At 37.0% G+C, this 23,313-nt stretch overlaps 1 protein-coding gene across 2 annotated transcripts in view; it reads right to left on the bottom strand.

Moving 5' to 3' along the window:
* Positions 1 to 19,140: 19,140 nt before the first annotated feature.
* Positions 19,141 to 23,313, bottom strand: part of LOC139720061 (sorting nexin-21-like) — a 38,210-nt gene continuing 34,037 nt past the window's right edge. For both annotated transcript variants that reach the window (XM_071631434.1, XM_071631435.1), the window contains exon 3: positions 19,141 to 20,331. In XM_071631434.1, coding sequence (XP_071487535.1) covers positions 19,654 to 20,331 — 678 coding nt within the window. In that variant the 3' untranslated portion in view covers positions 19,141 to 19,653. The remainder of the gene's footprint in view (positions 20,332 to 23,313) is intronic.

The following is a 23,313-nucleotide window of genomic DNA, read 5'->3' on the forward strand; positions in this document are numbered from 1 at the left end:
AAGGGGAAAAGAAAAAAAAAAGTATCAAACAAAATCTTGATACCCAATTCATATCACTAGTATACAAAGGAGCATCGCTAATGCGCGCGCTCGATTATGTGCGCGCGCGGCTATGAGAAATGATGAAGATAACCTAACGCGCAGCGCGTGCGCGCCGATGGTGTCACTTCGTGAAAAATGAAATCCGCACCATGCGCGAAGAATCAAAGCGGCACGGCCGACGGTGCCGGTTCGTGAAAATATTGGAAGCGTTGTTTACGTGTTTTTGTGTTTTCACGAACCGGCACGACGGACTTTGCCCGATATTTCAACGAAACTTTTGTTTTTCAAGATGAACCAAGAACATGAAACACACAAACAACTCCTAATCTGTCGTGCAGTGTGATATTTAGGTAACTGGACGTGAAATATAGGCGCAATCATGGATTTTGCAAAGGCAAAAACTTCAAACGCGATTATCTCGAAACTTACTTTCGCGGCTCCGGGGCCGGCTGTGCCGGTTCGTGAAAACACCAGCGATATTGTCCTTATTCAAAGGAACTTAAACGCTAATTACTCAGGATTTTAGTAAAATTCTAATATGTTATTAGGAGTTGTCTTTGCCTTTGTAGCGTCTATTCAGGATGGCATTACTGAAGCCTAGATCCAAATCTAGTCAAGTTAATGGTAAGATGGCTTTTCGTAGCAAAGAGCTGCATTAATTTTGTCAATCGTGTCTGTATAGATTGTGACTGAGCTATTATAGGACTCGGTAGAATTCGCGCAATGAACGTAAAAGACATCGTATTCATGGCTGATTTAACGGTTCAGCTAAATTTTTGTGGCCGCTATACGCAGTTGGATATTCACCACGGGATACAAATTGAGTGGCCGCTGGCAGCGTTAGGCAAGTGGCCGCTATATAAAGGGTCTTAAATACAGGAAGGAGGATTTTTCAGTGGCCGCTATAAGCAGGTGGCCGCTAAGACAGGCTTGACTGTAGTGGAATCAGCCATCACTATCTATAGTTGACATGAACTGGTTTCATGCTTATTGTCTATGCTCTATTCGCAAGACATTTTACTCGAAATCAATTTCTTTAAACACATGTGCTGTGAGATGTTATCTACAGATGCAGAGCTACCCAGTCTCACGCATTCTGAGTGAGACTCAAGCGTTTAGGGGCCGTCTCACGATCTCACGCATGGCACCCATTTTTCTCACGCATCTAGCGAAGTCTGCAACTTTGGCCTGTAATAAGGAGCATAGCTCAAAGGTTTAAAGTGATAGTTGCAATTGAAGATATATTTCCCTTTTGTCTTTCAAAATAAGTAAAAAATAGTCACTTAAAGACCTAATAAAATGGTTTAGACATTTTTTTCTTAATGATGTAATAATATTAAATGTTAAATTCTAAGTAATTCTATGGTCGTGCGGGGTTTTTTACTGTTCTGAATTTTGTTCTATATTTGATAACATAATGGATGCAATTTCCTCGGTTTTGGAAAACTGTCAATACTTTCGCCGCATGCGGCGCACTATCACTTCTAAATTGTGATGACGTCTAAGAACGGAGTCGTCGATATTGCTTTATAGCCAGCGAGCTAGCAAGGCTATACTAGCGCGCAGCGCAGCGACAGCCGGCCGGCGGCCAGCGCTGGCGGGGGTGCGAGCTAGCAAGCGCATAGTAGGCGCTGCGCTGCACTACTGTCATTGGCTAAGCCTTTTGACAAAAGAATATTTAATGAATTGCATCGGATTTAATACTGCCAATAATACAGATTACAACTGTGGTACGATTGGATATCCATTATTTTCGGCAAACTCGTGAAATAGGCCCCACCACTTATCCAAACATCCCCATAACATTTCGTGCAAATCCGTTTACCCGTTCTCTTGTTATCTTGTACACAAACAAACAAACAAACAAACAAATAAACAAATAAACAAACAAACAAACATACGGAACCCTCTACATAACCCCCTGCCGATTTTCATCGGCCTGGGTAACTACGCATTCCTTCTGACACATTAAAGAAACTGGGTAAGGCCAAAGAATACAGCTACAGGTTGTTCCACAATGAAAGTCCACAAGACATATCCTTTGAAACACGTCTTTAGAACCGCTAGCTGAATACGTTCACACAGGGTACAGGAGTCGGGTAACATCTATTCACTTCACTCAGGTCAAAGAGTAGATGTTTTCCTTTCACATCTGACAGCCATAACTATAGGATTGGATTACATGTAAACGTCTTCTGTGTTGACCTATAATGACACTGAATGAGATCACACAAGATGCTGCATAAGGTGGTTTCAGTTTAATATGATGAATATAGATTTTGTACTGAAACATGATTTTAAAAATCTGGTAATAGTTTGAGAGAGATCTCTTTTCTTAAAACACAATAATTATATTGAAATGATTATGAATTTGTTGTGTGAATCGGCTACCAATATACATTGCTGTATCACTGGCGAAAGTAATACATGTATTAGGAGACTTGGTAATCACATTACCACATCCTTTGATAATGTGTCAATCAATCGGCATGCTATAGTTTAGTGAAAGTCACGAATACAAGTCAGATAAATTCTGTTGAATTTCTGTTCACGTAAGAAATACATAATAGAATAAAATGCCGGTGGTAACAGTGAATATAATTTGAAATGACTGAAGTGTACGAAATGTTACACACAAAAATGAAAGACATGCAAATTATTCTGGCATAATTCCGGCAGCAGTTTTCATGAAGTCCTGTTTATTTTTTGTCATTTGAAATGTGAAATAGGCAAATTGTGAAACATTTTGTACTATTTCTCAAAGCAAATGCTAAGAATTTTGACATTGCTCTTGGCAAAGAATTATATATCAAGTACTTGATTATCCCAACGGGCACAAAAATTAGCTGCACAAGCAAATTAGGGATCCCGTCATAGAAAAGCATTCTTCTTCGAGTTGTGACTTGAATAAAAATATGTTTCATATGTACTGGCCTTTCATATCAATTATTATATGTCAAAGTCTTTAAAAATATTGTAAGTTTCAACGGCACGTTTTGGAAGTAGGTCCTACACGTACTATTTCTTATTCAGTCATATTCTTCGTTTTTGCAAATATGCAGCGAAGAAAATTTGAAAAGGCTGTTTGTCAGAAACTAGCGTTTCATGGCAACCCGATAGTAAATGAAAATCTGATTCTCATGAATATTAGCTCAGAATATTGTGTTTTGAATGCAGGGCACTTAATCCGTATAGCATAGGTCCTACTTAGTAGATTCGAGTTTGGCATGATTAACGTGCTTTTCCTTTTGAATGTTCACTGATTATTGCTGGCTTTATATAGTTGGTTAGGGAGAAATTACTTAAACCCCAAGAATGGTTGTGGAATCATATTTGTACAGTTCTATCTCATGTGGGTGAGACAGTGCGTTGATGAACAGAGAATAGAAAATGTTAGTTCTCACTGAAGGACACTGATTTATTATGTTTAGCTTATGACTTCGTAGTTTCCATTTCTTTTTGATGTAACTATTATTATGTAACTTTATTAATCTAAGACAATTTATTAATCTAAGACAATTTATTAATCTGAGACAATTATTAATAGGCATCTGATGCCTATTAATAATTGTTTGTAGGCGTTATTACTTTATTCAACGAAATTCACGTTCTTCTGTCACAATGACGTAGTACGATGTATCTATAATCATGAAGGCCAATTTTTTTTTCATGCCGTTCACTTGTAATGCATGCAACGCATTTTAGCCATACAACAGCTTTTACAAGGTATTTCATTTTTGGTTTCGTTTACTATCAAGTGATGGCGCTATTCTATAAGGATCAGCAGAACCGTTCACGGCTCTGAGGATCTGTGGGCTGTCATGGTAAATACCGGTAGTCGATTCACACACTGACCGCACTGCTGACGATTAAGGGGAAAACACTGCTGACGAGCACAGATATTAAAGGGGATAACAGTACTTGTATTAGGAGTTTAGTTTACAAACATTAAAGGGTGTGTATAGTACTGGTCGAGGTGAGGATATAGCTTTCAACGTTAAGCGAGATATTCAGAAACCACTCTATGAGATGTCAAAGAGCATGCAATTCAAAGGGGTATCAAAAGTTAATTTGATGAAAATCGGTTTTGAAATGGCTGAGATATCCAAAAACAAGGTGAAACATAGAATCCTATTAAAAGACGTGGCCTGTCGCATTTTATAATTATCATTTCTTTGGATATCTCGGCCATTTGAAAACCAATTTTCATCAAATAAACGTTGAATCCTTCATAAAATTACATGCTCTTTCATATTTTATAAGAGGTTTCTCATTATCTCACTTAGGAAAGTTCAAAACACGAATCCCCACCGTTACCATTACTGTACAGTCCCTTTAAGATTAGGCAAATACTGTACGCAGATGATATTTCTTTATTAGCTGAAGATAAACCACCGATTGATAGGTTACAAGGAATTTGGGAAAATTAGTGGATTCAAGGTTAAAAAAGAAGAATAAAATTTAATTGTTATTTTTATGGAAATAATTGTGACAGGCAAGATACAGTTTGGGTCTGTTTGTTCGTTTGTTTGTTTGTTTGTTTGTTTGTTTGTTTGTTTTATTGGTTTGTTTGGGTTTTTTTGGGGGGGACCCTTTTTAGAAAGTTACAATTTTGTTTATTTCTTTCTCTTTTTTTTTCGTTTGAATGCTACTTAGAATAAAAGGGGATATGAATCATAGACGGACACTCAGTAAAACCAAAAGGTTATTAGGCTGGTGGCAGGAAGGAAATCTAACATTTCTGGAAAATAAAAATGCATCAGATCAAAGCATTTGTGTTGTCAAAACTTAATCAAGACACATCACTGCAGTTGTTTCTGGGTGGAAAGTTTTTTGGAGAAAGTAATACAGGGTGGGAGAAGTACATGTATTTTGAATCCTGCTTTAGATCTGTTGGTGATTAGCTTTTATTGTCATTTTAATACCTTGGTAGCTACACCTTTTTATTTAAAATTTGTGAAGACCTGGCAGGATATGGAAAACTATAGGCGTTTTGGGAGGGAAGTTACGAATCCAGTATATGATTTATGTCTAATTGTTATAATGCAAATATCTACAAATGACAAACTGTGTTCGTTTTTTCTTGAATAGGGATTTTATATGACCGACTAACAAATATTCACAGTAATGGACATGGTATTATAAAGCAGTTGGTATTTTTTCATAGTCTCGGTATTAAGATAAACACTATTTTTGATGCTTTGTCAACGGATTGGAAGGATCCTGAAGCAACAAACTTTAGCTAATTGATTAGACAAATGTTGATATATAGTTCTGAATAATTTTGAACAGAAAATTAATCATAGGTGCATAAAATAAGAATTTATGAACATTTTGTCAAAGAATTGCAAGACGCTTACATACATGTATAGCTTAGAGTAACAGGATGGTCATAACAACTTTGAGTTCACGGACAAAGGGTCGATGGTATTATCTAATTTCTCAGACCTAGAAAAGTCATCACTGATTTCAACATGCAAATATTGCATTGAGGTACAATAAAGAGATATGTATGGAAATATATGATTGAACATTTTGATATAGCCGAATAACTTAAGAGCTGGCAAGAAATATTTTTGACAATCATCGGTTATTTTAATAGATCCAAGTGAGTGAGTTGTTCAATGATTTTGTTGAAATATACTATTATGTTCAAATTCAGGAAAGAAAATAACTTGCCAATTAGAGAAAACGTAAAAAAAAGAATCATTGTGGAAACTATTCAGGATCTAAAAAAAAAAAACAAACACAGCATCTTTAGTAAGTAGATTGGATTTGCATAAGACGATATGGGAACACATAGACTTGGAGTGATGACTTAATGCACTTTTATATACAAAATTCAATTTTCAGTTTTGTTTCCCCACACATTCCTCTGCTCTGTGATTGCCTGAGTTGTGTGTGTCTACATGACTTTACTTATTTCTCATTCAATTCTCAAGTCAGGAATGCAAGTCAAGTCAAGAGGGAAGGACATTGAGATTATGTAGGTGTAGGAGTTGTCGGGTGTATACATGTGTGGGGTGGATATTTGCTGAGATATGAACGTATAGCCGGGATGCATAAGGGGATGGCAGGCAATGGAAATTACGGAGGGTAGAGTTAGAACCAGTTTTGTTATAGATGATTTATGGTTTAGGTGAGGAAAGGAATTGGTAAATTGGTAATATTTAATCAATCATATATAGGCAGGTGTTCATACAAATGCATATTATGTGGGACTAGTGGGACTAAGGAGGGTTTAGACTGGGTATAAGTGGGAAGAAGTTTTGTTGGTTTGTTTTTACAGAATAGATTTTGCAAAGTTATGTGTTTACTTTGTTTTATCATACGTCATTACCTAATAATGATAAATATTGATAACAAAATCATGTGAAACATTTTGAGCTATTTTACAGTAGTTGTAGTGGCTTTGATATTCAAAGAAAAAATGTAATGGTTTTGTTCGATTTGCTAACACAGTGAAAGTGACTGCAAATTTACATTTTGTATTACATGGAATCAGGAATAAAAATTGCTGGGAAAGGGTACACATGTGTGTGTGTGTGTGTGTGTGTGTGTGTGTGTTTGCGTATTTAAGGAAATCTACGCTTTTGAAAAATATTCAGAACTCGGGATCAGTTCGAAAATAATATGAGACAAGCTTGGTAACATTTATTTTTTCGCGTATTGATCCTTTTCCTAACATTTCGACATTCAATGTGACTAGTTATGATGACGCTCCTTTTCCTTTCTTTCCTTTTATTTTTGCCCAAAAAGGCATTGGATTGTACAACACTGTGGCAATGTACATAATTATTTTACCATACCTATAACCACATGATAACAGCACCAATATACATGTGTCTGCACATTCACAATTTAAATGTAATTTGGAGTTGGGAATATCCTTTGCAAGAAACATTGAGAAATAGACTGATGGGATATACTGAGTACAGGTCGTACGTTAGTTGGACATCAGCAATCGGGACCAATTACAAACCTTCAAAGTACATTTGTACACTTAATCAGAATTGTGCAGGGTATACATTCACACTGCACATGACTATAAAGCTCTTCAGCTACTTATAATACAAAATATACCCTATAGTTTGCAATTTGAAAAGAAACAAGGGACCCAGTCGGTCTAGTGAATACCCCAGTACCGGAAGTTCCCCTTTCACACATTTTTGCAGACTACAAAGCAGAACGGAGCAATATAGGGATCTTTGGATGTCTCAAGTAGACGTCAAAGTCTCTGTTTGTATAATTCATTCAAAAACTGACAAAAGTATTTGCTCATTTTGTGCATTTTAGTATGTTTAAAAAAAAGATAAAAATGTGAAAAATGTGATAATTTCAACGGGGCCATCCCTGGATCGGCCATAAACGAATTTGAAAGTACACTCTTAAATGTATCTACTCACAGCATTTCTGGTTTTATTTACTTACAAAGATTCTCTACTTTGGGGTTCCCAGGTCCCTAGAGCCCCCCCGTGCTGCACAAATGAATATAATATACATTCTATCAATCTGGCCATAATTACTGCCAAGTTTACCCATACGTTTTCAAGAAGATGAAAAAAAAAATGAATGTCCAATTACTGTATTGCAACTTTCATCTTCACGATAGATGCTCATGGTCCACAAGTGAGTAAGTCCAAGACTGGTAAACGTGGTCCTGTTTAATAGGATTGTACCCCTTTTATGCCCAGTGTTTCAATGCCTTTCTTTATGCATTCATAAACACAATCATACAACTCACACTTACAGACAGAACAATAAGCAATTGGAAATGAAATGATGCATTCAAAATTGATAATCCATCTCACAGTTAAAAAGGTCTCACATATTTATTGAAAACATTCAAAATTCATTGTAGTCATGGCCATGATATGAGAGTTGTCACAAATACTGGCTAATTACTGTATATCACATGCACAAAGGCGGTGTCTTCCATTCAACACTATGATACATCACACGCACTGATACTTCATTCTACGCAAAACAGTCACAGACCCCCAGAGGTTACTTCACCTCCACCTATATGTACCATGAATAAGCTATGACATGCTACCACTTGATAAAACCCATGCATGTGTGGAGCATGTATCTGTCTGTGTGTGTGTCTCTCTGTCTGTGTGTTTGCTCTGTCACTGAGACTGAATTTGGTGGATACTACAGACTAAATTTTCCAAATCATTGTGGCTCATGTTTTAAAGGTTAAGCCCAAGATTGTGACAAACAGATCTGTTCTTATCAAAACTTCAAGATAGGAATAAGGATGATTATCCCCTCCACCGACATACAAAATTCAAAGCTTGTGGGTTTTATTATGCAGATCAATTTCAGCCATAATACGAATGAAAGAACAGCAAACTTACGACTTGCTAGCTGAATCAGTATGAAACAACAATGAAGATAATACATAAAATACGATGAAAGGAGTAATTAACCACCATGACAAAATGTGCACCACTTTGAAACAGAACATTACAATGATCAAAACAGACAATCAATGTAAACACAGGATTTTATAGCTGGGATAGTATTTAAAGTCACAATGTAATCTAGCAGCAGCCACAGCATAGTTATGCTAAGAGTTAAGGGGTTAATCATACACCTCGTGTGTATGCTCACTGTTAATACAACAATACAACACACAAGTATTTCATATAGTATCTGTGGAACATGGGAGTCCTAGAAATTGACTAGGTGGCAGTCCAATTTGGAAGTATGTAACAAGTTAGAAGGTATGCACGCAAGAGGAAACCTGGGGTATAAACACACAACATATACTATGCCCAGACATAAATTTCTGATCTTCAGGATATAACTCGAGCACTGGTGATACATTTAACTACACATGCATGGTATATAACAATGCAGGTAGTATAATTGCCCAAATATAAAACAATGTTTGATTGTTGACATAAGGTGAAAATTTGGCTCATTACTACACTACCATGAAAATTTCAAAATGATCACAGAGTTTAATTTCATATGAAATAAGCAGTGTGATGATTCCTAATTAATACAAATGTTACATTATAATAGCTGCTAGACGGGAGTGTTTCCTGTCAGTGTCACTGTATCATGCTTGTCATTAAAAACAAAACATCCAACTGCTGCAAACTTAATTTTAATTTGCATCATCTATGTTGCATCCCCAATACAGGATAATATCGCTGTCTTAGTTACAGCCCATAAGGGACAATCATGAAACTGCCAGGAACTAGGAAAATGCTTTATTCCTCTTCTTGCACATTATAAAACCTTTGTTGATATTTTAGTATCTGGTTTCAAGTTTGCTGGTCCATGCAATCAAATATATAATGGAAATTTGCCTTCAAAATCATTTTGAAGAAAATTGAAAAAAGGTTTCTCTAAATACACAATGAACCATAATACAAGTCTTTTGATGTTTCCCACATAGCAACACAGTTCTAAGCACATTAAGCATTTTATCACAAACATTTTAAATACAGTGAGCATAGACGATAGTACATAATTAAATCTCAACATGCAGCAATGAAGATCATCTAGTAGTATGATATTCAAAACACATGACATGACATGACATATAAACAGTTCCAAACATTAATTAAAATAAGGATTTTTTTTTCTCCACAAATGTAGTCAGTATCAAAAGGAAATTAGTAGAATTATAATAAGCATGTTATGATATGAGGCACTGAAAGCAAAACTTTTCAACTGAAAGATAATGAATAATAGGAAACTGAGAGTAAAAGAAAGTAACAGAGGAATTAAAAAACCAAAATACTTAGTGGATAAGTCTTAAAATAACTGGTTGCACTTACACATATATACACCTACACTAAAATGACACAAAAGCATCGTTTACATGTATAACACATAACAAAAGTCGTGCACAGACATACACGACAACACATAAACATCTATGTGACAGATTAAGTACACTATATATAGTATAACTTTTATACCCTGTTTACAGGATAATGTAGAATGGCACAGCAAAACTGGACAACAATAAACCATCTCAATATCTCTTCATCTTTATTCATGAGATGAATCTGATTAAGGTCAAAGTGCAGAGCATTGTCATTTAGAATGAACAATATGCAACTGTTCATAACTGATAAATCTCAAATGCAATTGATTTGCAATACAAGTACGAGTGGCATTACCATCATTATGTAACATGTGACCAAATAAGCAAAATTCTTGCTGGCAGATGACTGATATCAATAAATGTGATCTGGTGAGGGGACAGCTGTGAGAAGTTACTCAAATAAATGCTCTAGTTTGCCAATTAGACATACATAGCTGGAGTGTCTATGGATCTTCATGTGCTATGACGACACAAATCCTTCATATTTCAGTTGTAATTAACATGGATACAAGGTAAAACATCTAGTGTGACACGCTTCCACATTTCTAGTCCCCATTATCTACTGTTAGTCAGAATCAAAATGTAATTCAAGATTCAAACAGTCCAAGAAACATTAGGTCCGCACTTTTGTAAAACACCTTGAAATGCAATTGAGCCTTAAAAAAAAAAAGAACTAACTAACAAAAGAACTGCTGTAAACTGAGAAATTTTCATGAGCATGAAACTTTTGTGAATTTCATGAGCAGCCAAGATTTGTGAAAGTGAAATGCATGCAAAATTTGTTGTCTACACACTGCATGCTTATGAAGTTTACTTGTAATTTTTTCATGGTCGGCAATTCGTAAAAGCTTCATGCCACAAAAAAGCCAATCGGCTCCAATTCATGCAACACACATGCCATGAATGTTTATGGTTTTACAGAATATGACACTGGGTATATTTACAATTTTTAAAATCAATTTTTTTAACACATGCAGATATAAGTGATGTGTGGTCATGTCCTGAAGTGTACAGTTCACTATATTACTTATATTCCACTGACAAAAAAGTACATGAGAAGACCTTTAATGGTACTATTGAGGGGCTGCCAACTTTATACAGCTGTATAATACCACATGTTTTAAACTTTTGAAAATATGCTCATACTTTACACGCTCAATCAAACTTCTACAAACAACATAGTTTTCATATTCGATAAAAAAAAAAAATTCTATTTATGATGCAGAAAGAATGTACTTAATATACATTGGCAGTTCTGCTAATTTTACAAATTCTAACAAATGGTGAAACAAGCAATATGCAAACAAAATCTAATCTAATTATTTTCTTTTATAGTAAAAACAACAAATGAAGGAAGTACCACTCCAGCAAATGCAAGATTTTTTATGGTCCAAATGTGAGGAAATTAAATGAAGGGAATAGATTTCGCCCATAGCAAGGATCAAGATGCAACTTATCTCTTAAAGTATGATCAGTTTGCTTTTGTGACTGCACCTCACAAACTGCAAACAGATGCATTGGTTGATTGATTGAGCAGGCCATGAAAATAAGCATTTGGAATGATACCACTGAGTTGGGTTTTCAATATTTTCAGACAGAGGACTCCTTCTCCAACTACATCTGCATTTCGGAAGCCTATTATCAAGTAAGGCTAGTTTGTAGAGTTGTATTTTTTTCTTGTTTTGTTTGCTACTGTTTATTGCACTTGAAATCGATTCCTGTTTTTAGGCAGGTGAAAGTGTACTTGTGAGTCCTACAGACACACATGTACATGTACTAGCACTGTACTCAGCATTCATACATTACAATAAACATGAGCTGAGCATACTTCACAAATCCACTAACTTTCACATTAATTTCATAATCCCTTCACAGCATTTACTGTGGAGTTTCAAATCTTACCACAGCAAACATAACAAAGAGTTAAGTCAGTACACTTTAATAAACCTTAGCTTCAAAGCACCTTTTGTCAACAGTAACAATTCTGCAAGTTAAATTTGTCAATTACATATTTCAATGTGTTTGACAATATCCACTTTTGATGTATCATGAATCATTTCATTACTGCTTAATCTTCCCACCTTTTAACATTTGACCTTCGATCACAATCTATATCAAGATATCATATACAGATATCATAAAATGTAAGAGAAATTACTGCGTATTTGATTAAAAGTTTCTAGTTTTCATTTGGTAATACTAATGACAGACTGACGTGATGACAGACGTGATAACAAAATAAGTGATGATTAAATCAGTGCTTTAGCTTTTCCATAATAATAGCAATAGCAGTATTTTCATAACTGTTTTTTTTTACCCCTTATACTGATATTTAAAGAACTTTACAGCATGACATTATTCAATGTCAGAATACAGTTCATTACTTACTAGAGTAAATTGCATCATTTGAAATACATATTCCTTCTGACAGATTGTCAAACATTTGCTATCTCTTACTCTGTCATACACACACACACACACATACACACACACAAATGTAAAATCATTTTCTTTCTCTCTTCCCAAACATTTGTGCTTTCCTAGTTGTGTTCTTTTAAGTAGTCATGAATGGTAACGCCATAAACTCCTTATGTGCCATGTTCGCATGCCCAACTCAGTCGACCGCATGCCAAGTTTACATATTCCACTTACATCTTACTTATTCAACTTACAAACCCGCCCAAACCAATTGATAAATCGCCAAATGCCACAGTACAATTACAGTGTTTCTCCCGATTCCATTTGTGTCACATGTAGCTTGCATTTTATGTGGTAATTGGCTGTCAGGCGGTGCTCCCTGATGGATTTGCCAGTAAATTCTAATAGTTTCTGTCAATGTTTTATATGCAAAAGTCATGCCTTGCTACAATAATGTAGCTACTGATCATTTGAAAGAAAAACAATCATAAATTTGTCATACAATTTACACCAAAGAAAAGCTTGGCATTTTCTCTAGAACTTTGGCCAGTACAATAATGTTCTGGGTAACAAAAATCTATAGAATTACATAGATTTGAAAAACACAATGTTTTTCCAAAACATGCCTGCCTTGCTTTTTCAGAATGATGTGGGACACAGGGGGATTACACCATGGCACATTGCTTCACACTGACAACTCAACTTAATTCATTGATAAATCATTATGCTAGGTTTTCTTATGTGGCACTTTTATGACACAATTTTGGGTTACCAGAATTGCAAACATACAATGGGAAGAGACTGACAAAATACACTAAAGTAATGCATCATTTTTCAGGGCCGAGTACACACAATTGAGCTCCATATTTGCTGTCATCTACAGGAGGCATATCTCAAATTATCATGGTAACCTGTGCTAACAAGTCAATCGATCACACGTTTAATCACTGTTAATACACCAATTAGCACCCCAGTTAAGCCAGTATCACGGTTAATCCCTAGTGCAAGGGAGTTGTAGGATGACAGGTTGTGATACTTTTTTTTCCCTACAGAGCACAGTCATCTGTCTACTCCCTATCACATCACAGTCATAGGAAAAATAACTCATCATTCATTATGAACTAACTTAACTTCAGTGAGTATACGACAAGAAATAGGTGGTGTAAATAATCCCCAAATATGAGGTGCATGAATAAGAATGCATCATTTTGAGTATATAATCTCACAGGTTAAAGTATCATTTAAAATTTAGAGTGATTTTTTTAAAATAAGATCATCAAAAGCAATCAAAAATTTTCCTAAAACTAAGTGAGACACTTCACAGCTTTAAACTACAGCATGTACAATGACTGAATACAATATTAACAACCTTAACAGTATGGCAGGTATAATGGCATACCTTAATAAAACCACATTAGTACATTATTATTGATTAAATTTCTTCTAGTACATGTCCTTATTACTCCCCTCTGTGCTGATGTGCAAACTGCAGTTGTCATTACACTTATCATCACCTCAAACAGGAGATTGGTAAACTACTGAGGATCCCTTTCATTGTTTGTTACTCTAATGCTGTAGTGGAAATTTGAACATTTAACACTTATCAAGTTAACCATCTCCATACTGAATTCTGAAATCCCCATAGACTTCATACACAGGCCATCAGGTTCCCATAGGAAATGGGTTAACTCTAGTCAGGGGGAAATCCCTCTTCAGTTATTGCTGCAAAATCTACCAGGATCCATCCTTCTGAGATATTTCTATTTAAACAATGCTAATGTCAAGGTCCACTATGAGTCTTTCAAAAAGCAAACACTCCATAGAATTATGACCCTTTAAAAAGTGCATACAGTGTAGTTAAAATAGCCAGACACTCTATTCCAGTCAAAGAGGGTCATTGAATTAAAGGGGGAATCCAGTCTAAATATGTAAGTTAGACTGATAAGAAAGAGTAAAATAGAACGAGTTCAAGGTTAAGATTTTGATTGAAATCAGGTGAGAAATAAGGAAGTTTCCCTAATTTTTCAGGAAACAGTTCTTGAAGAGTCAATAGGCCCTATGAATTGAGGCTCAAATCATAGTATATCTATTTAAAACTGATGACTATTCTGAAGTCATTCAACCAGGAATAACATCATGTTTCAGACTTCCATGACAGAAACATTGAATTTTCATGGTTTTTTTCACAATTAATTGAAAAGTGTGAGGTTATGACATAATTAGCTCACTCATTTGCATATTCATGTCCACTGTACAAGAACTGTTTTGCAGATATTAGTAAAACTTCACAATGTCATAACTTCCTTTATATCTTTTCAGTCAAATATTTACAGTTGAACTCATATGAGATTTTACTCTTTTTTTTTCATCAGACTAACTTATATTTGCACTGGATTTCCCCTTTAAGCATTTCCCGAAGCAGACAGTCATTGCTATGTTTAATACCATGCCTCCCTTCATGTATGGTGTTCATCTGCGCAACATTCGATGGCTTTGGATTCTTGCCATATTCACAACCTATGGAAGGTCATAGATTCTAGACTGGCATGAAGAATGTGCCCCAGGTGAAAGAGAATTTCATCAAATAGGGATTTTCCCATGATTCGTTCACCATGGATCAAGTTCTGGAGGTCATACATATGGCCGAGGAGAAAAAAAGAAAGAAAGAGAGGGAGACTGTGTGAGAAAGACAGACAGACAGACACACAAACACACGCAGTAAGCATACTGTAAAAATGGAAATTTTTGCTGTGTTGAAATTTTCATGCATTTCGCGCAACCAGGAACTAGCGCAAAACTAAAAACATGCAAATATTTTAGCTTGCCATATGTTCCTGTGCATGGTGTCTTGATTCCTAGAATTAAAAACACGCGAAAATCTTCTTATCCAGCCAAGCATGAAAAATTAGTTGCGCGAAAATATCAACTTTTACAGTAGATGGCCTGGCAAAGTATATTCTTAACAAGTGGGCAACATACATTGTAAACCATGGCCAAAGATTGCTTCAGTGAATGGAGTAACTCGACTAAAAAAAAACAACAAACAACAAACAAACAAAACAAAACAATACAAAACAAAACAAAGTAACAACACCCATAACTAAATAGCACCCAATAAGATCCATGTCTGTGTTGTAAAGGTGAGAGGATTTTATTGCATAAAAAGAGAGGCTGCACATGTGCTACGGGGGTAAAAAAAAATGTCTATGTCTGTGCGAAGCAACATTCTGAACACATTTATCGAAGCAGAAGCCCTCACTTGCAATAAAAGTTAATGGGGGGGGGGGGCTCAGCAGGCAATGAGCTTATTGTTTCTCAAATGACATTCAAATATATCACTCTATAGATTGTGACTGATTCTGAATGCACTACACTACATCATTTTGTCACCACTGAGGCAAAAGGTGAAGGTCCATATTGCATGAATCATACACATTGAGTACATATATTGCATGACAGAGCATGCATCCATGCTTTATTACATCGAGTCTACACATAATAAGTCCAAAGTCGGACAAATGACTCATTCCTAATGATAACCATTTAACACAGAATTCCTCATGCAGGATTTCACAGTTTATAGTGCATGACTGCGTATTTGCAAAAGGACAATGCAAAACAAGTACAGCCATGCTGATGTCAATTCCAAAACTTTCACATAATGTTAACTACACTGTCTTTATCATTCGTTGAGAGGCTCCATTAAAATCACACATTCTCAGCATGGACTGACAAGGGGTATCTTCTACAGGACACAGCCAATACAAAAATAGTACTACACAGTGTCTGAGGTTCAAGACCATTTGACAATCATGGCAGACAATTCATCAAATCTTGCACAACATTTTCACTCTTCCCTTCACCACCCATGCACACAGGGCAGTGACTTTGTCCAGTCAGTACAGTGCATTTACCTCCAGTAGATCTCGAGGACCCCCATTCAATTTTTGAGTCTAACTGAGCAAAGTTGTGCGTAATCATACTGTCCCTCTAGTAAGAGGCAAAAACCCCCTGTCCCTCAGATAGGACACGAAATAGAGGTCCTGTGTGTGAGAGAGTCATAACTCGTGTACATATAAGATCCCACTTCTTTCATTCACATAAAGAGCAGGGTGCGTAACCCAGAGAAGTGGTACCACCTCACATCCAACTGGACTCCATGGAAGACCAGCTACTGCAGCTGACTATGGGCTATCCAACAATCTTCTCAGATATGGAAAATGAATCAAAAGACAAACAAACACTCTCTAAGCATCTCTTGGTGGGCTATCGCACATACAAAGACTTCTTTGTTATGGACTATTCATGCAGCACTGTGTTGTGGTCTGTCACAAAAGCTTTGAAGGAAAATGAAACCGAAATATGCATGTGAATGGCACGAGTTCAGCAATATTCTTCATGTTAACCCGTTGAGGATGGTTTGATTTTGCTACAACACGCTTTTCCCATAGACACTTGCCCGAGTATACTCGGGATTCGTCCTCAACGGGTTAATATGCCTCCTTCAACCTTAAATATTCTTGCAGATATTGGCCATTTTTGTTTGTGTGAGCGTGTTTGACCTCTTCATCAAGATTTTACCCTGCTTTTTGCAAGAGAAGTAGAGTGAGTTCTCATGATATTATGTGCACAGGTTGCAGTTCTCCTGTGCACTGGACAGACAACTTTATGTCTCCTCCGAAAGACTTTGCAATGAGGATAAAATGGCTTGCCAAAGGGCATTTCTACATGTACCTGGTTGGGACTCGAACCTCATACAAATGAGCACAGAAGCCCGCAATCTTGTCCATGTGGTCTTAACCACTCGGCCAGGACAGCTCCCTATTTATAGGTTCCCTTTCAGGACAACAATTCAATTCAACAATATGTGGAAAATCAGACAATCCATTCAAAAGAGATTTATTTTTAAGGTTTTTGGTGCAGCCATTTCTGAATGAGAAGACAACTGCAGTTGGTGACATCATTTATGTGCAACAGTATTCAACAAATACAGATAATTTCACAAAATTTGTCTTTAATATGAAATGTACATATTCCCTCAACTTGTAACTAAAATATGTTTTGAGGAATATCATTCCAACTGCTCTCTGAAAAGAGGTTTAATGCTCTTTTCGTTATGCTAGAAAAGTATAAATATACTGAATTTCTTTATATTGTCTTTATATCATTGTACATACATGACGTCACAAAGCGTGGTCGTCTAATCCAGTGGCGACTGCATTAACTCTAAAAGTTGATGATAACTAATAATTTTTTTAATGATTGTCTGCTTTTTCAGAAATTTGCTGATGTGGTCCACTAATATTCCTGCATTCTGTAAATTGTACATTTGGGTTTCATTCTCTATTTAAGTAATCTCCTGGCAGTATTGCAATATCCAGACACCATCGCCCCTGAGTAGTCAGCCATGCAGCTAGGCCGCAAAAATCGTGCTACATCCCTGCGTCTGCACGAGGGAGACTCCCATACATCAAAGTAGGCATTTTCACAGAAGGCATGATGAGGCTGGCTCGACGCACTGCTAGACCGATCCTTTACTTGAGCAGTCATCACATATTTGGCAGTAATCCATAAAAGTTATAGATATGATGGTTTATAGTAGGCTTTGTGTATCATGACACCGCAGCAGCAGCAACAACAGCAACTTCCTGCTTGAAAATCTTTGCAGAACGGGTGGAGGCTGAGTCGTGGCAGGCAGTCACATAGGCCATCCAAACCCTTCCTGGTTGACTGTGCTCAATCAGGCAAATTTTCCATGGATAGTCGCTGGGAGAGCTTTCCCTGCTTGACAGACAGACAAGTGTAATATGCCAGTTCACGGTTCCACTTTGCTCATGAGCAGAAAAAATGGTCGATCGTACCAACAGGCATGACTGTTTTTAGATTCACTGGGATAAGCATCTGTGATGTCATGATTATTGATGTAATCATTATAAATGCTGCTTGCCAGCACATCCACCTGACAACAAATGTGGTATTTGGCAATATCAATAGAAAGAGATTGTCTATACATTCAATGCAAAATAATGAAATGGATGCTTTTCCCTAAGTGTTAATTAATGGATCATTCTGGTCTATGCAAATTTATTCTTTGTTTGAACAGGATTGAAGATTCCCATAAATTGTTACACAGAGCTTAAATGCATTCATGTCACTCTGAACACGAGTGAAGTGCCCCTAACCGACTGAGAAAAAGTAAAGGTCATTCACACCAATTTGCCCATGAGCAAACTCCAAACTGGCCTATTCATTTGATAATCTACATCCATTGATTGTTGATAGATAGTTTCTGTTGCCTACAAAGATTCAGTTGAAAGGCAACATATATGCAGAAAATAAAATGAACACAGAACTAGGTTACCTTGCCTGAGTGACAAATCTGAGGATCTACTTTAAGTTGCCATAACATTTAGGCATTGACAAAATGACACCGTGAAACACGAATTAGCAAACTTTTGACTTCATTCCAGGGGAAAAAAACATCTTGGGACTGAACTTGTGGAACATACAAGCTGCCAGACAACGGTAGTTAAGGATGCTGCTAACATATCCTCCTCTGGCTCTAGCGTGAAAATAATAAAAGGAAATAGATTATAATACATATTTTGCAAAGGCCATCATACCACGCTCTACAAATGATGGTGGTGAATGGAGAGAGAGAGAGAGAGAGAGAGAGAGAGGAAAAATATTAAAAAACAGTGTAAATGCCAACCTTTATCTTTAACCTTTCATTTTCCAGCTGGCAAATAGGGCCTTGTTTGTTTCCTTGGGTGTTGCTTTTTTTTCTCTAAATATCATATGTTAGGAATGTGCCTTATAATATATACAAGTGTGTAACATGTATGATATTTCACAGTATGAATGTGACACACATGCCCTTGACACGTAAGCATTAGTTAGATGCAGCAAATGTAAAGTAAGGTTGCTTTTGAGTCGGTGTAGACTAGGCTAAAAGCCTCTTCTTTTTGAAGCAGTGTTTGGTTGAATTATTGTGGGTATTGCACATGCATAGACAGTGAAACTCCCCCAAAATCAAAGGAACAAATCAAAATAGTACTTGAGGTATAGTTACCCCAAGGAATACAACGAACATTGTCCTCCCAGTGTTCATACTGTAAATCTAAACTGTAAGAAAAGTTGGGGGTTTCACATTAGTTTGGCGAGTGATAAAATTCTAAACTTAGACAAGTTGCGTTACATAAAGCATCTTTTTAACACCTATATGATAAATTTACAACAGCATGTGACATTTGGCAAGAGAATTCTCTTCCTTCTTCTTTCCAACTCAGCAATAGCACATAAATATACTGAAACAGGAACTTGATGGCAGGAAAACCTGCCTATAAGTGGGACAGGCTCTGCATGATGAGTTCTTCTAGAGTTGGCATGTCGCACGTTGGCAGGCCAGGTTTGACGTACTGCGCTAGTCTTGCCTCTAAGTCTCGCTTATCCTTGTGGAGACGCCACCTCACGCCAATCAGTGTCTGGAGGAGCGGAATCAAGAAGGGGTTTGTCTGGTCGTCGCCAATGTCCGACAGGGCTTTCTCCGCGTAGCCCAGCACGTGCGGCTGGCTCTCCAGCCTAGAGAGGTAGACCACAATGATGGCACAGAGCGTCCTTATCGTATCCTGGTGCCGCTCACCGATCATCTTCTCCTGGAGGTGCAGGGCATTCTGCAGGAAGGGCAGTGCCTCCTCAAAGTTGCGCTTCAGCATGTAGTTGTAGGCCCGCCGCAGGTCCTGGTTGTAGAAGAACTCTTGGAACTCGGCGCTTGTGCGGATGTCCTCGTGCTGGAAGATCTGCGTCAGGAAGTGCTCGAAGGCGCGACTGCGCTCCGCGATGAACTGGTGCTTGTAGTTCCCCGTCACCGCCTTCTTGGGGAAGATGACGCTGTCCATGATGTGGGGGAAGCGGCGACGGAGGTCCTTGTTCAGCTCGTGGAACTCCGAGTAGCGCCGCTCGATGATCGCCTGAGATGTGTCACTCCCGATGGTACGCTGCACAGCAATGCTGTACAGCTGAGTGGAAAAGGAAAACACAACTTATTATCAGACTACCATGTCACGCTATGACTGAGAACAGGTAGGCATGCTTTCCTCTATGGGCATGCAGAAAGGTGGAAAATCTCTGAAACAAATCAATTTATCTATGATTATCAAGTCAGACTTCAAAAAGCATACATACATAGCATACAATTCAATTTCTTGCTTTTTAAAACATGCTGTGCATACTGTAAAGCTGTTTCTTGAATTTCGCGAATCACTGTGGGGTCGTGATTTTCACAACACACGAAAATATCATCACACGCTAAGATATATTAGTTCGCTTATTACAGCTCTGACGTCAAAACACAAAAACATCTCACAAAAAAGTCTGTGACCTCCTCATTTGCAAAAGTATCTGTACACGAAAATACAAGCTTTCACAGTATAATGTGCAAGCTATCATATAAGGGATATGCCCACAGCACGAAATTCATTATAATTATTTGGCGCTTGTATCTGACTTTCTGGAAATGGCAGAGATAGGATACAACTAAGAATCATGGCCATAAACATGAGTTTGATTTCATAAAGAAAGGTCCGTGCATCATATCCCATTCAAAAAACGAGACCAGTGCACGTTCAATGATAACACATCTGCACAGCACTGAAAAATTTGGAACACTTCAATGTTGATTTCAAGTGATAGCTCAATTTCATAATGCTGGCTGTTATTTAGAATTATTACTTGCATGCTGTCAGGTACATTTGATGTACAGGCAACGTATTCTACATGCATATGAATTATCAACATTTCTGTGAAAAGTCATGGTGTAATAACTTCCACGATTGCCAGCCATCATAGGCACTCTATAGGGCTCACACCTGTAAATAAAATGGGATGTCCCTGCAGCGTCCCTGACCCCTTCACAAAATCGTACAAAAGAATCCAAAACAAATGAAGAAAAAATTAATTAAAAGTCAGAAATGCAGTATGGCAAAAAACTGAATAGCTGGAGATATGGTGTATGAATTCCTCTACAAACTGCATTTTCGGTTGGAAGATGAAAGCTTTTTTTCATGGAATTTGAAAGGACTATATTTCAATGCGTGCATGTACAGAAAATAGGTGATTTTTTGAGTGAAAAAAACTCGTAGTCTGGCTTTGTGGACCCTTGGACAGAGTTTGAGCTGAAGAACCAGCCTTGGAAATTTTATGTATGAAAGGGTATTTCTCACTTATCCAGGTTAGTGAAGATGAAACAACTCATTTCTCCCAGCTATTTTACAGATTTTTTTCAATTTTGAATTTTAACACACGTCTCTATGGGGAATTATTTACCCATGTGAGCCCTATAGTGACAGTATGTGGAAGATCTGGCCTGAGAGGGAGCAGCAGTAGGATCTTCACTAGGGTTTCAAATGCTATTGAGGATGGGTCCTAGGACAGAGCAGAGGAGTTAATAGTCTCATTATTCTAGTATTTTAAACCCTGACAACAAACAGTTTATTTGTTGTTCTGGACAAATACGAGTCATTATATATCTGGTCATTGTACTCTGCACTGCCAGTAAAACAAACACAGCTAAAGCAAAACTCTTTACACAAAGAAGGAAATATTCAGGTTCGAAAATCATTGTCTATATCTTTACATACTTTATTGTTAAGCTATTCCACTCTTATGAAAGAAAACTGCTGATCCCCAGGACACTGTCATACAACGGGAGTCACCTGTTTATAGTCAAATTACTGCAAAAGTACACTTTCAGTTTGAATTTTCCATAGCAACCATTTTTGCAGCATCATCAACACACCCACAGCTAGAAACTATCTTTGCAGAACCATATGCTGAGTTAGCCAGTATTGCACCTCATGCAGGCAGTGCACACCTAACTTGCGTGACCTAATTTCATTATACGCTTCCTCCCCACATTTGCATTTCACAACTAAAAATGTTCTCCACTGGGGGAACATTCCCAAGAGTGTTCTGCACATAGAAGAACATTACAAATGGTCTCCTATCGTTATGTTTAAAGGACAAGTTCACCCTCATATACATATGGACTGAGAGAATGCAACAATATTAGTAGAACACATCAGTGAAAGTTTGGGGAAAATTCGACAATCCGTTCCAAAGTTATGAAGTTTTAAAGTATCTGAGCACTATGCAGTCACTGCTGGATGAGAAGACTACTTCAGTGTATGATGTCACATGCATACAACGTATAAGGAAAATAAAAAGAGAATTTCACAAAACTTTACATTTTGAAGAAAGTGCACATTTCTTCGACTTGTTACTGACGTATCTTAAAGGTTATATTATTCCCCCTGCCTTCTGAAAATGAGAAGTCGAGTGTTCTTTGGTTATGCCAGAAAAGTGAAAGTATGTTGAATTTTCTTTATTTTTTCTTTATATCATTGTACACATGTGACATCACAAGCTATAGTAGTCTTCTCATCCAGCTGTGACTGAGTAGAAACTTCAAAAATTCATAACTTTTGTACGGATTGTCTGACTTTCCTCAAACTCTCACTGATGTGTTCTACCAATATTGCTGCACTCACTCAACCCATATGTCTATGAAGGTAAACTTGTCCTTTAAAGGGATGGTACAGTATTGGTGGAGATGAGAATTGGGTTTTTAAGTTTTTGCAAGATACCAAGAAAACACTTATGAGATGGTACAGAGCATACCATTTTAAGAGGAATTCAAAGTTTATTTGATGAAAATCAAGTTTGGAATAGCTGAAACATCCAAAAACAAAGTAAAACAAAGCGATCGTAATAAAAGGTGGGTCCCACACTTTCATAGAATCACTCTGTTTTGGATATCTCAGCCATTTCCAAACCAATTTTCATCAAATACAATGAAATCCTCATGGAATTACATGCTCCTTCATATTTCATAAGAGGTTTCTCATTATCTCACCGAAAAGTGTTAGAAACCTAAAATTAGGTCTCAACCAAAACTATACAATGCCTTTAAATCAACTTGCTGACTGGTATTTACTTGTAAC

This window comes from Diadema antillarum, unplaced genomic scaffold (genome assembly GCF_040938485.1).
Source record: "Diadema antillarum isolate AM-2024a unplaced genomic scaffold, OU_Dant_1.0 scf00000120, whole genome shotgun sequence".
Taxonomy (NCBI): Eukaryota; Metazoa; Echinodermata; class Echinoidea; order Diadematoida; family Diadematidae; genus Diadema; species Diadema antillarum.